The sequence below is a fragment of the Procambarus clarkii genome, chromosome 40 (genome assembly GCF_040958095.1).
Source record: "Procambarus clarkii isolate CNS0578487 chromosome 40, FALCON_Pclarkii_2.0, whole genome shotgun sequence".
Classification (NCBI taxonomy): domain Eukaryota; kingdom Metazoa; phylum Arthropoda; class Malacostraca; order Decapoda; family Cambaridae; genus Procambarus; species Procambarus clarkii.
In genome coordinates, this window is record NC_091189.1 from 22399846 (window position 1) to 22413399 (window position 13554).

General features: G+C 41.8%; 1 protein-coding gene across 16 annotated transcripts in view; it reads right to left on the reverse strand.

The window, feature by feature from the left end:
* LOC123757975 (tyrosine-protein kinase Src64B) overlaps positions 1 to 13554 on the reverse strand; it is a 322311-nt gene that overhangs the window by 18187 nt on the left and 290570 nt on the right. For all 16 annotated transcript variants that reach the window (XM_069338854.1, XM_069338847.1, XM_069338852.1 and 13 more), the window contains one exon: positions 6708 to 6839. In XM_069338854.1, the coding sequence (XP_069194955.1) occupies positions 6708 to 6839 (132 nt within the window). The remainder of the gene's footprint in view (positions 1 to 6707; positions 6840 to 13554) is intronic.

The following is a 13554-nucleotide window of genomic DNA, read 5'->3' on the forward strand; positions in this document are numbered from 1 at the left end:
GCAATATTTCTTATAGTCGCTGGTAGGACGTTGAACAACAGCGGACCTCTGATGTTTATACAGTGTTCTCTGATTGTGCCTATGGTACCTCTGCTCTTCACTGGTTCTATTCTGCATTTTCTTCCATATCGTTCACTCCAATACGTTGTTATTTTACTGTGTAGATTAGGGACCTGGCCTTCCAGTATTTTCCATGTGTATATTATTTGGTATCTCTCTCGTCTCCTTTCTAGTGAGTACATTTGGAGAGCTTTGAGACGATCCCAATAATTTAAGAGCTTTATTGCGTCTATGTGTGCCGTATATGTTCTCTGTATTCCCTCTATTTCAGCAATCTCTCCTGTTCTGAAGGGGGAAGTGAGTACTGAGCAGTACTCAAGATGGGACAGCACAAGTAACTTGAAGAGTACAACCATCATGATGGGATCCCTGGATTTGAAAGTTTTCGTAATCCATCCTATCATTTTTCTGGCTGACGCAATATTTGCTTGGTTATGCTCCCTAAACGTTAGATCGTCGGACATCATTATTCCCAAATCCTTGACATGCTGTTTACCTATTATGGGCAGATTCGATTGTGTTTTGTACCCTGTATTATGTTTCAGGTCCTCATTTTTGCCATACCTGAGTACCTGGAATTTATCGCTGTTAAACATCATGTTATTTTCTGCAGCCCAATCAAAAACTTTGTTGATATCTGCTTGTAATTTTGCCATGTCTTCAGCAGAGGTAATTTCCATGCTGATTTTTGTGTCATCCGCAAAGGATGACACGAAGCTGTGACTTGTATTTTAATCTATATCTGATATGAGAATAAGGAACAGCAGTGGTGTAAGGACAGTACCTCGAGGTACAGAGCTTTTAACTGCACTTGGACTTGATTTTATTTGATTGACTGTTACTCTGTGTTCTGTTACTCTTTTGTATACTACATCTGCATTTTGCTTTTCTTCTAGAGCTTCAGTGATTTTGTCATAATGGTTGAGTAACTGTGACAGACAGGAACTTCCAGCTCTAAATCCATGTTCTGGGTTGTGTAACTCATTACTTTCCATAAAACTAGAAATTTGATTCCTAATCACTCTTTCAAAAACTTTTATTATGTGTGATGTTAGTGCAACTAGTCTATAATTTTTTGCCAAGGCTTTACTACCCCTTCCCTTGTGCAAATGAGCTATATCTGCAGATTTAAGTGCTGCTGGTATCTCCCCGGTATCTAGACTCTTTCTCCATATTACGCTGAGTGCTCGCGCTACTGGTACTTTACATTTCTTTATGAATATTGAATTCCATGAGTCAGGCCCAGGAGCTGAGTGCATGGGCACATTGTCAATTTCTCTTTCAAAGTCTTCCGAGTTTGTGTTAATATCCGTTATATTATCTGCAGCTTGAATGTCATTCATAAAGAAGCTGTCTGGGTCATCAACTTTCATGTTGTTTATTGGTGCTAAACATAGCTTCATACTGGCTTCTTAGAATTTCACTAATTTCTTTGTTGTCCTCTGTGTACGTACCTTCAGTTGTAATTAAAGGTCCAATACTGGAGGAGGTTTTTGATTTTGATTTTGCATATGTGAAAAAATAATTTGGATTTTTCATTATCTCTTGTATAGCTTTCTGTTCCAATTCCATTTCCTCAGCCTCGTATGATCGCTTCAACGTTTGTTCTATTTCTTCGATCTCCCTGTTTAGGTTTATTTTCCTTGCTTGTGATAGTCGTGTCTGCCTAAGCATTTCCGTTATTTTTTTCCTTTTCCTGTACAGTCGTCTGCGTTCTCTTTCTAGAGTGGTCCTCTTTCTGCCCCTCCTCACAGGCACATGCTTCAGGAAAACCTTGTATGCTTTAGCTGTCAGTTGATCTATTCCCTGTGTGGGAGTTTTGTCGCTTAAGGGGGCGTCTGGTTGGCATCTGGGTCCAAAAATACAAAAATGAAAACTCATTCGATTTCAATCAAACTTTTTTGACAAGTTCTATATGAAAAGTGTTTCATCTGGTCCACGTTTCAGCATTGTAGCATAAATAGGAAGGGAGAAAAAAAATATTGAAGTAGTTGTGAAAATTATGCAAAAATGGTCAAAATCGATTATCAATCAAAAGTGTCAACTGAAATCATAACTACAACTCTTTGCTATCACAATAGCATATATTAAACAAATATTATTATTAGTTTAATTGGAAAAAAAATTTAAGGAAAAAAAAAAAAAAAAGGATTTTTTTTTTCTTTTTTTTTTTTAAATATTTTTTTTTTTCTCATTTTTTTGGGGGCGATTTGCATCAAACTTACACACCTGACTGTACGTAAGCCTATCTGTAAGGATGCCAATTTTGGAGAAAATTGGTTGATGTCAACCCCAGCCACAGATTTTAGAACCTTAGACTTTATTAATTTCTGTTTTTTTTTTCAATTGACACAAACGTTTACAAAACTCATTCTTTTTTTATTCAATTTACATGAAACTTACACAGTATATGTGGAGGGCATGTCTCTACATTGGGGGGCTTTCATTTTTCTCTAAGTTCATTTATTGATTTTATAATAGCAATAAACATGCCATATTTGCAAAAAAATTTTGGGGAACTTTGAACATTTGTATTAGGAAAACTAAAGATGTTTTGGAAATTCTAAATCCCCAAATCCTTTATTATATGCTAATGTGTCAGAAAAGTGTCACAGAATAATTTTATCTGAAACGTGTGTTCTGAAGTGTGAACTTGAAAATGTGTAAAAAACGTTCAAAAAAAAAAAAAAAAAAAAAAAACTCCCTTTCTATTTACGCTGCAGTACTGAAACTTGGGACAATTTAAGCACTTTTCATATACAACTGGAAAAATAATATTGGTTGACATTGAACAACTTTCATTATAATAACCAGACGCCCCCTTAAGACCGTCTCCCGTTGAATGGTTGCAAGGTCTACATTTATTTTTTCCCAGTCGATCCTCTTATTGTTGAAATTGAATTGATTGAATATTCCTTCTCGCTTGTTGGGTCTCTTAGACCTACTACCGTTATTTATGCTAGTTCGCACTTCAATGAGCTTATGGTCTGAATATGTAGTATCAGAGATTGTAATGTTTCTGATTAGTTCATCATTGTTTGTGAATAGCAAGTCTTGTGTGTTTTCGTTCTTAGTTGGACCTGTGATCATAATAACATATGACATAATAACAACAATATAATGACATAACAACATTTAGGATACTGAGAGGAATAGACAAAATTGAGCCTTTTCATAATGCATAACAGACCAACATGATGAGGTGCTGTAGGTAGAAGTTACAAACAAATTCATCAGAAAAATGTAAGGAAACACTCAAGTTGTATGGTAAACAAGTAGAACGAGCTTAAACCTGAGGTAATGGAAGCCTCAACCATTACGTTTTAGGGTACTACAATATCGTGAAGTATACTGTACATGCACCAAGAACAATAACTATGTGGTGGGCTCCGGAACAGAGTCGTGCTTCCCATAAAATTAATTATGCAAGAATTTGAACTGCAGGCATCTATGATTATTTGATGGTAACATTTTAATTGCCTGTACCTATGTTCATTAGTTTCATGTAATATTTCAATTAAACAAATACTGACCTGTCGCCATGATCATAAAACCAGTGTTGAATGTAATGAAACGCCATTTTCTTGGCGAGTCCCTGAGGCTCCCCGGAGCTATACTGGGCTGATAAGCCTATACTAGACCATGGCATCAGTCAATTCAACTGGAGTTCTTAGCCTACCGAGACCACGAGCCAGAACCTGGCCCCCCTCAGAAAGGCACGAGGAGCAATGGCCTATAGAAACCCCCATATGGTTGGAAGCATTCTATGTCTGCCATCTACCAGGTTAGGCACCCAGAAAGGAAGGCTTCCCAAAACAAACTACAGCTGGTTAAAATTGCGACCAAAAGCCAAACTAGCAAGCAGAACTCCCCAAACCGAAAACAAGCAAACAATCATGACATCACCTTCACCGCCGTGCCACTGTCTATGCAGCTCCCCTCTCCCTGGGGGGGAAGAGGCAGCCCCAAACCCTGCGCACTGGCCATCCAACCCCAGATCAAAGGCTGTCATTAAAAAAAAGTTGGAAAAAAAATGCCGACTGGAGGGAGGAGCCTAATCTAAGGAGGATTCCTAAATTAGGCCTAATCAGCCTAATTTTGCTGGGGAGCCTTTGGGACTCACCCAGAAAATTACATTCGAGTTTAATTACATTCAATGCTGGTTTTCTGTGGAGAGCCCCTCTGGCTCCCCGGAGCTACCTAACCAAAGACAAGAAAAAAGAGGGACTTACCCGTGAGGCGGTCACCACTCACTCCTTAAATTAACTCAAAGTCGAAACAACTGGCTGCAACCTGCAACCCCAGGCTACACACGCCCGACTAGAGCCAGGAACATTAACAAGGTACCGTGCAGCCAGGACCCTGCTTGACTGGCAAAAACCCTGCGCCCAAATGTCAGCCCAAGACACATTACCAAAAACAGCAGCCAAAGCTGCGAACTTGCGACCATCGTGGGCACAGGGATAGACCGCAGGCTGGCTGGACCGAATAACCCTGCGGACGACCTGGAAGACCCCGTGCCCTGGAACAGGGAAGAAGGGGAAATCAGGTCCACCCAAAATGCGTCCCCAGCAACAGAGGCCATGGCACATAAGTAACAGCGAAAAGCCGCACCCGGACACAACACATGATGTACCCCTGGCCGAACCAACTAAGCATCAACAACCCAAGGACCCCTCCAGAAAGCAGCAATCTCATTCTTCACCAGAAAGAAGGAGACGGCTGTAAACGAACAAACTAACCACCAGGACTGAAGGATCAGAAACCCCTGCGCTGCAGGAGAGCATGAAGCTCCCCAACCCAACCCCCAGAGGCCAATGCCAACAAGAAAAGAGCCTTAGAAAAAACAATCCTGAACCAAAGGCGCCACCACAAACCAAGGAGAAGAGAGAGCACCCAGTCCGACGACATGGACAGCTCAAGTGGCTCATGAGCAGACCGAAGGTGAAACAAAGAATGAAAAAGCTTGCGAAACGGAGCAGAAATGACATCCACTCCGAACGCAAGCTGAAGCGGCTCCACCAGCGCCGCATGATACGAGGCAACAGTATTTGGCATAAGTTGATGGTCTTGAAACAGCCAAGAGAAAGGCCAAAACAATCCGAACAGAAATCGAAGTCAACCTACGAAGAGACAAAGAGTGACGAAAAGACCACAAGGAACCTTCATACTGCCGCCTAGATGAAACACGCAGGTGGGACACCATCAAAGAAGCCACCTGATCACCATACAAGTGGTGTATGTGTACCTAGTTACCGCTACCCTCCACCATATTGAAGTTAGGTTTTACTTTTTAGGGTTCACTTTACGAACCTTACCCAGCTACATATTCTGGGTGACCAATTACAAAAACTTACCGACTGTATTACCCAGGATGTCCTGGCCTGGGAGGGTCTGAATTAGATGGTGGCCAGGCAAGTGTAGTGGTAACTAGGGACCCACATCAGAAAGACCAGACACAAAGATCGGAGGAGAAGATCAAACCAGTCATGTACCAGACCGAACCGATCTGCTGAAAGAGGTGGAGCTGTGGAAAGATCCCCGGGTTCGGACACCGAGCAAGCAGTGCCTGAAACCAAGACTGGGCTGGCCACCAAGGGGCCAACAGGACTACTCTTCCCTGGTAAGTCTCCAACCAAGCCAGAACCTGAAGCAACAGCTGGACTAAGGAGAAGAGGTATAGGTAACCACACCTCGACCAGTCCTGCTGAAAGGCATCGACCTCGACAGCCTCACAGTTGGGGAAGGGCTCCACATATACCGGGAGATGCCTCGACCACACTGACAGGAGGTGGGTCACCGCCAGGCACTTGTATGCTTCTACATACGGCAGAGCCAACTGAAGGAGACTGCGACGACCGTCCATTCCGTGTACAGAGGAATGAACCAGGAACGGCTGCCCACCAGGACGTTGAGGACACTCCCTGGATATGAACTGCCCAGAGAGCCAAACCCCGAGAATCCAGCAGAATAGTCAACCTAAGCAACTAGCCCAAAAGAGCCAAGGACTGCATTGAAACCTCACAGTTCAGACAATGAACCACTAGGGAGCAGTCCAAATGGAGTCGGATTGTCGATCCAGGAGTGACGCGAACCCTCTGAAGCGATAGTGATGACAAGCTTGTTTGCTTGTTTTCGTTTGGGAAGTTCTGCTTTCTGTTGCAATTTTAACCAGCTGTAGTTTGTTTAGAGATGCCTACCTACCTACCTATCTTTCTGGGTGCCTGACCTGGTAGATGGCAGATATAAACTGCTTCCAACTACATGGGGGTGTCTATAGGCCATAGCTCCTCGTGCATCTCTGAGTGGGACAGGTTCTGGCTCGTGGCCCTCAGTAGGCTAAGAACTCCATTCGAACTGATGCCACGGTCTAATATAGGCATATCAGCCCAGTGTAGCTCCAGGGAGCTGGAGGGGCTCTCCACAGAAAAGCCCCAACATTGGTAAAGTAAAAGTGTACACAACATGAGATAATGAAAATTTGATAAAGCTATTGGAATACCCCTTTTAGAATTTAAACCATATCAAAACTATGAAACACCTTCATTTAAACAAATTTTCAACAATTTAAACTTGTTAACAAAAGCATTTTTTTTTTTTAGTATTCTCAAAGCCAATTTTACTTACTGTTAACAACTATTCTTTACCTGGATATGGGTTAGCACCATATGTGACGACTTCCATTAGAAGTACTCCAAATGACCAGACATCTGACTTGATAGTGAAACGGTTGTATAACATCGCTTCTGGTGCTGTCCACTTAACAGGAAACTTGTTACCTGAAAAGCAAAAATATAAATAGAGCATTTGTCATCATTAACTTACCTCTGATATATGCACAGAGAGCAATAGATCTATTACACAATAACCTCCAAGACCTTTCTTAAAGACAAGTTATATGGAGTATACCTGGAATAGATTATGAGAGTTGCTATACTTCCCAGGCTCAGCCTTGGGCCAGGCATGTCTCGTGATAACCTATCCTAAAAGACTGTTGTTTGGATCGTATGGTAGTTCCTGCATGAACATATCTAATTATTACCTGAACATGTCCCCTTTTGTTCCCTATATTCCTTCCCAATATTCCTTCTTTGCTCCTGACGGCTCACCACCATCTTCACAAAACGTATTCTGTAATTGTACTAGTGGCTAATAATTTTTTGTGCATTTATTTTTCACATTAGCTACAGGCTCATGCCTCCACACTCTACGAGAGTGGGAAATTGGACAGTGATGCTGAACCACTGGTTTAATGTTTAGTGGTAAACGCCTGATAAATAAAAAAATATGTATGGTCGATAGAAAAAGTTTTGCTTACATTTAGGGCTCACATTTTTCCATAAGATGCTTTCCTTTGATATCAAGCAATTATTGTAAATTTCATGTCATAAATCTAATACTTTACTCGCCACCCCATTTAAAATGAGTTTTATATCTCACTAATACCCTTCGTCATCTGACACAAAACCAGCATTGAATGTAATGTAAATTTAGTCCCTACTAAATAGATTCAGTAGAATAGGCTTTAGTCCCCCAACAGCCCGGTCCCCGACCAGGCCTCCACCCCCAGGAAGCAGCCCGTAGCAGCTGTCTAACTCCTAAGTACCTGTTTACTGCTAGGTAACAGGGGCATCAGGGTAAAAGAAACATTTTGCCCATTTGTCTCTGCCTGCACCGGGAATCGAACCTGGAACCTCAGGACTACAGCTCCGAAGCGCTGTCCACCCAGCTGTCAGGTGCCCAAGGCCAAACAAGGGCCACGAAACCCCAGCTGGCCCCTAAGGACAGGAGTAAATGCCAAGCAGCATAAACCCCTATGGAAATGGCACCAGGGAAGGGTACCATAACATGCAAGGGCAGTACTCACAAGGCACCTAGGGAAGAATGCCCCTAAGCACATGCAGCCCTGGCACTGATAAGGAAACCTGGCCACCACACAGCAGAGGTTGTCACGAAGGCAAAACACCACCTATAGAAATCAAGGTAAGAGAAGACGTCCACTCCGGATCCCATTAGCTAACGAATTAGAGTGCTGGGTAGCCGGTGCGGGGAGGTCTGGGGCTCCCTCCTCCCCCTCTCGGGAAGGAGAGGGCTCCCCGAGCGATGTAGCAGTGGAGTATGACGTTTGCTTGTTTCCTTGGGATTGGAGGGAGTTCTACCTCTCTTTTATTTTTTGTTGTACTTTTCTTACCATGTGGGGTTTGTTTTGTTATGCCAACCTTTCTGGGTGCCCAACCCCGGTCGATGGCAGATAAGGAAAACCCCCAACCACAGGGGAGGGGGGTTCCAGGCTATTGCTCCCAGCAACCTTTCTCAGGGGGCTAGTTTCTGGCTCGTTGTCCCCGGTAGGCTGAACTCCTTAGACTAATGCCCCGGTCTAATATATCACCCATTAGCCCGATAGCTCCAGGGTGCCAAACGGGCTTCCCACAGAAAACTCGCCTACTGACAAACCAACACACATCACAATAATCTGGTTCACACTACTGCTTCCAATGCTATTCCTCTGGTCCTATCTAATACTGTGGTGAACCTTGATCTACTCTTAATGACAGACTAAAAGAACACAAAAGAAGTGTAAAGTCTCTCTTCTGTCATGTTAAGGGCACTTAAGGGCCTGATCTTCTAAAAATCTTTCATGCCTTTCTCCTCTTCACAGACATCGTCTTGTCAAATAGGCTCTCATACACAACAAGCCTAACGTGAACCTTAGTCCTGGCTTCATTGCTGACTTTTACCTTTCTCAATACATAGCTAAATGCTCTAACCTTCTTAACACTTTCGCGTCCCAGGGTGTTAACTGTGTACTATCTGGGAATGCGCCGTTCGTTTCGGGCGACCGTGCGGCAACAATAAAATGTTTATAATCTTTTCAGTCTGCTTACCTTAACCCTCAAACCGCTAGGGGCCCAAATGGAATTCACACCCACAGGCGCAACAAAAAATAAAAATAAAAAAAATTCTTTCGTCTTATAGAAGTGTTCATTTTTGTTCCCTGATCACGGAAAAAATAACAAAAAAATCATAGGTGGCATATTTTAGCCGCAATAGGGTAGGGAAGTGTGGCAAAAAAGGGACGTTGGCAGAGCCTTCGCCAGACGAGGTCTACTCCGTCCGAGCTGTCAGACGGCAGTTGCCACAAATATATTATTACCTAATTATTTCAATGTCTTTGACTGCTTTTTTCTTAGTTTTTTTGCAGTAATATTATTCCATACAGTGAATTGTGGTATATTTATATAATAAAATGTGTGAACCATCGCTGTACTCAAAATTATGGTGTACATATTAGTGATTCAATTATTATGTTCATAAAACAAACAAAGTTTTGCTGTTGTTACACTATATACACAGGTTATATATAAGTATCTGCATATTTTGTTCACCATAACGAACTACTAAGTTGGTCTTGTGAGTCAAAAAGCAACGAGGAGTGACCACCACACACCAGCGAGCCACTCACTGCCACTCCCTCCCTCAACACCACCTCACTTGCCCTCATTCTCCTCCCACAATACTGTTTTTGCATATATTCACTATACACAGACGTTATATATATGTATTTACATCTTTTGTTCACCATAACTATACATCTAAGCTTGTATGGTGAGTAAAGGCACAAAGACGTAGCTACTGTTTAGTGAAACACTAAACGAAAAGTTCCAAAGTGTGTTTGTACAAAATGAAATCTTTAGGGAACCAGATACAATAAGAATTCCAGAGAACAACATAGAACACATAGAGGTGTCTAGAGACGAAGTGGAAAAAATGCTCAAGGAGCTTGGTAAGAACAAAGCAGTTGGCCCAGATGGCGTTTCACCATGGGTTCTCAGAGAATGTGCATCTGAGCTCAGCATTCCACTTCACCTGATCTTTCAGGCATCCCTGTGTACAGGAATCGTAGCAGACGGGTGGAAACAGGCTAACATAGTTCCAATCTACAAAAGTGGCAGCAGGGAAGACCCCCTCAATTATAGACCTGTATCATTGACAAGTGTAATAGTGAAAGTATTGGAAAAACTAATCAAAACTAAATGGGTAGAACACCTAGAGAGAAATGATATAATATCAGACAGACAGTATGGTTTTCGATCTGGAAGATCCTGTGTATCGAATTTACTCAGTTTCTATGATCGAGCCACAGAGATATTACAGGAAAGAGATGGTTGGGTTGACTGCATCTATCTGGACCTAAAAAAGGCTTTCGACAGAGTTCCACATAAGAGGTTGTTCTGGAAAATGGAAAATATTGGAGGGGTGACAGGTAAGCTTCTATCATGGATGAAAAATTTTCTGACTGATAGAAAAATGAGGGCAGTAATCAGAGGCAATGTATCAGAATGGAGAAATGTCACAAGTGGAGTACCACAGGGTTCAGTTCTTGCACCAGTGATGTTTATTGTGTACATAAATGATCTACCAGTTGGTATACAGAATTATATGAACATGTTTGCTGATGATGCTAAGATAATAGGAAGGATAAGAAATTTAGATGACTGTCATGCCCTTCAAAAAGACCTGGACAAAATAAGTATATGGAGCACCACTTGGCAAATGGAATTTAATGTTAATAAATGTCATGTTATGGAATGTGGAATAGGAGAACATAGACCCCACACAACCTATATATTATGTGAGAAATCTTTAAAGAATTCTGATAAAGAAAGAGATCTAGGAGTGGTTCTAGATAGAAAACTATCACCTGAGGACCACATAAAGAATATTGTGCAAGGAGCCTATGCTATGCTTTCTAACTTCAGAATTGCATTTAAATACATGGATGGCGATATACTAAAGAAATTGTTCATGACTTTTGTTAGGCCAAAGCTAGAATATGCAGCTGTTGTGTGGTGCCCATATCTTAAGAAGCACATCAACAAACTGGAAAAGGTGCAAAGACATGCTACTAAGTGGCTCCCAGAACTGAAGGGCAAGAGCTACGAGGAGAGGTTAGAAGCATTAAATATGCCAAAACTAGAAGACAGAAGAAAAAGAGGTGATATGATCACTACATACAAAATAGTAACAGGAATTGACAAAATCGACAGGGAAGACTTCCTGAGACCTGGAACTTCAAGAACAAGAGGTCATAGATTTAAACTAGCTAAACACAGATGCCGAAGAAATATAAGAAAATTCACCTTCGCAAATAGAGTGGTAGACGGTTGGAACAAGTTAAGTGAGAAGGTGGTGGAGGCCAAGACCGTCAGTAGTTTCAAAGCGTTATATGACAAAGAGTGCTGGGAAGACGGGACACCACGAGCGTAGCTCTCATCCTGTAACTACACTTAGGTAATTACACTTAGGTAATTACTCACACAGTCAGCTGATCGGCGGCCACCCTCAAGGCCAGACGCACTAATATTTCTCCTCCAACAATATTGTTTGTGGTGTTATTACGCTATATACATACATTATATATAAGTATCTACCTGTGTTATTCACCATACCTGTACAAATAAGCTGGTATGGTGCCCAAAGACCATAGTGGCCATCAGTAAACAACATGACAAGTCGTGCAGACGACGCTCCTCCCTCACCAAAATGGCGGCTCCCAATCTACTCCTCTCGCTGTTATCACACTCTATACACACGTTATATATAAGTATCTACATTTGTGTTCACCATAGCGAACCACTAAGCTGGTATGGTGAGTGCAGTCAATAAATGGTGGCCACACACAGTCAGAAGACGACGCCACAACCCTCCCTCCACAGCATTACTCCTCCTTCCATGGAGCACAGTGCTAAATATCACCACAATCCTGCTATTATCAGAATCCTGGTCAGTTTTATCACAGTCAGGGGACTTCAGTAATACTATCACTGCTATATAATAGCAGTATCATATATATTATGGCATTTGTAGGCGATGCTGTGGTCACAAGCTGAACAGCTATGCTGTGAGCTCGTGCTACGTGCACCAGCCTTGGTGGCTTGCTCAATACTGACGCTCTAACACCCAAGAATGTTGGCATGTATTTTTTTTCTAGGTGGCATCTGGCAACTATCGGTCGTGGCTGTACTATAGCTGCCCCTATCCCATGCGGGGTGTTTAAATTACTGTATAGTGCTAGACACGAAATCATATATATATGATGTGCGCGGTTTCGGTTTTGTCACTGATATCATATATATATGATTTGCGCGGTTTAAGGGTTAATATTCCATGTATGTATTAAAATTCGGTATCAATTTGTTCGCAAGAGATTGCTCTAGAGGAATATATATGTAAAATTTCACCAAACCCGACATGAGACCTGCACCAAATAAAAAACTATGGCAATCATTAGCAGTGAGGGTCAAACCGCGCTGAAATGTTTATGATCTTTTCATGTTTGTCAATCCCAGAATTGTGCTGCGTCGTTAATTTTGGTATCACTGTGACCGCATTAAAATTCCTTCACGGATATATGCATATAAATGTAGAATCATGATCGCAGCCCACCCTCAAGAGTGTGGGAAGTGGCTGAAGTGTTACCTCTTACGGCACACCCGACAGCAGATCGGCGAAACACCTTTTGAAAAGTGTATATGCTTTTCACTGTCCTGACCTTAATTTTCTATGTACGTACTTAATTTTTGTACCAATGTGTTCGCAATAGAATGTTCTAGAAGAACATATGTATAAAATATCACACAAGGATGCGTTTGACCGGCACCAAATAAAGAAACATCATCGATTTCACTCGTCGTGTCAACATTACAATAGTTTTACCACGAAGATACAAGCGAACTCCGTTCTCCCAAATAGGCTATGTGGCTATTAGAGAAAACGAAAATTTAATCACAAACATGTTTAAATTATCCCCAAGTCGATCGGATAAGAATTGGATTTTATAGAAATTTTTTTTCAAATGCCGCTTGAGGTGCATTCAAGAGAAAAATATATGTCCTGCTCAAGTGACATATGGGTGCTAAATTGTGCGCAAACTAAAGGCACTCATTTTGAAACCACTACCAGATTGATCGGATAAAATTTAAATTTTTAACAAATATTTTAATGAGTCACTCTGGGCCGCGTTGTCCGAGAGGAATCGAGAGAAAAATGAGCGACTAGAGACCGTGTCGCTAGCGCGCGAAAGTGTTAAAATTAACACTATCATGCGCGCCACAAGAGCGCCGCAGACATTGACGTCATGGGGCTAATGGTGAGGGCGAGCGTGCGGCGATAGTGTTAAGAATGTGTATATTCGTTTCAGTTTTCTCACCTTAATTCTTATGCTACGTCGTTCATTTTGGTATCATTGTGTTTGCAATTAAATTCCCTGCAGATGTATATGCATATAATGTCCAAAAGCCTGGCGAGACTCCCCCACAGTAAGCCTAAAGTTACCCGTGAACGAGCACCAATTTGCACACCAAAACCTAATGTGTATACTCGTTCAGTTTGATAACATCAATTGTCATGTTACATCGCTCGTTTTGGTATCAAATTGTTCGCAATATAAAGGCGCACATTTTAAACTAGTCTCATAATAATAGAGCAATAACT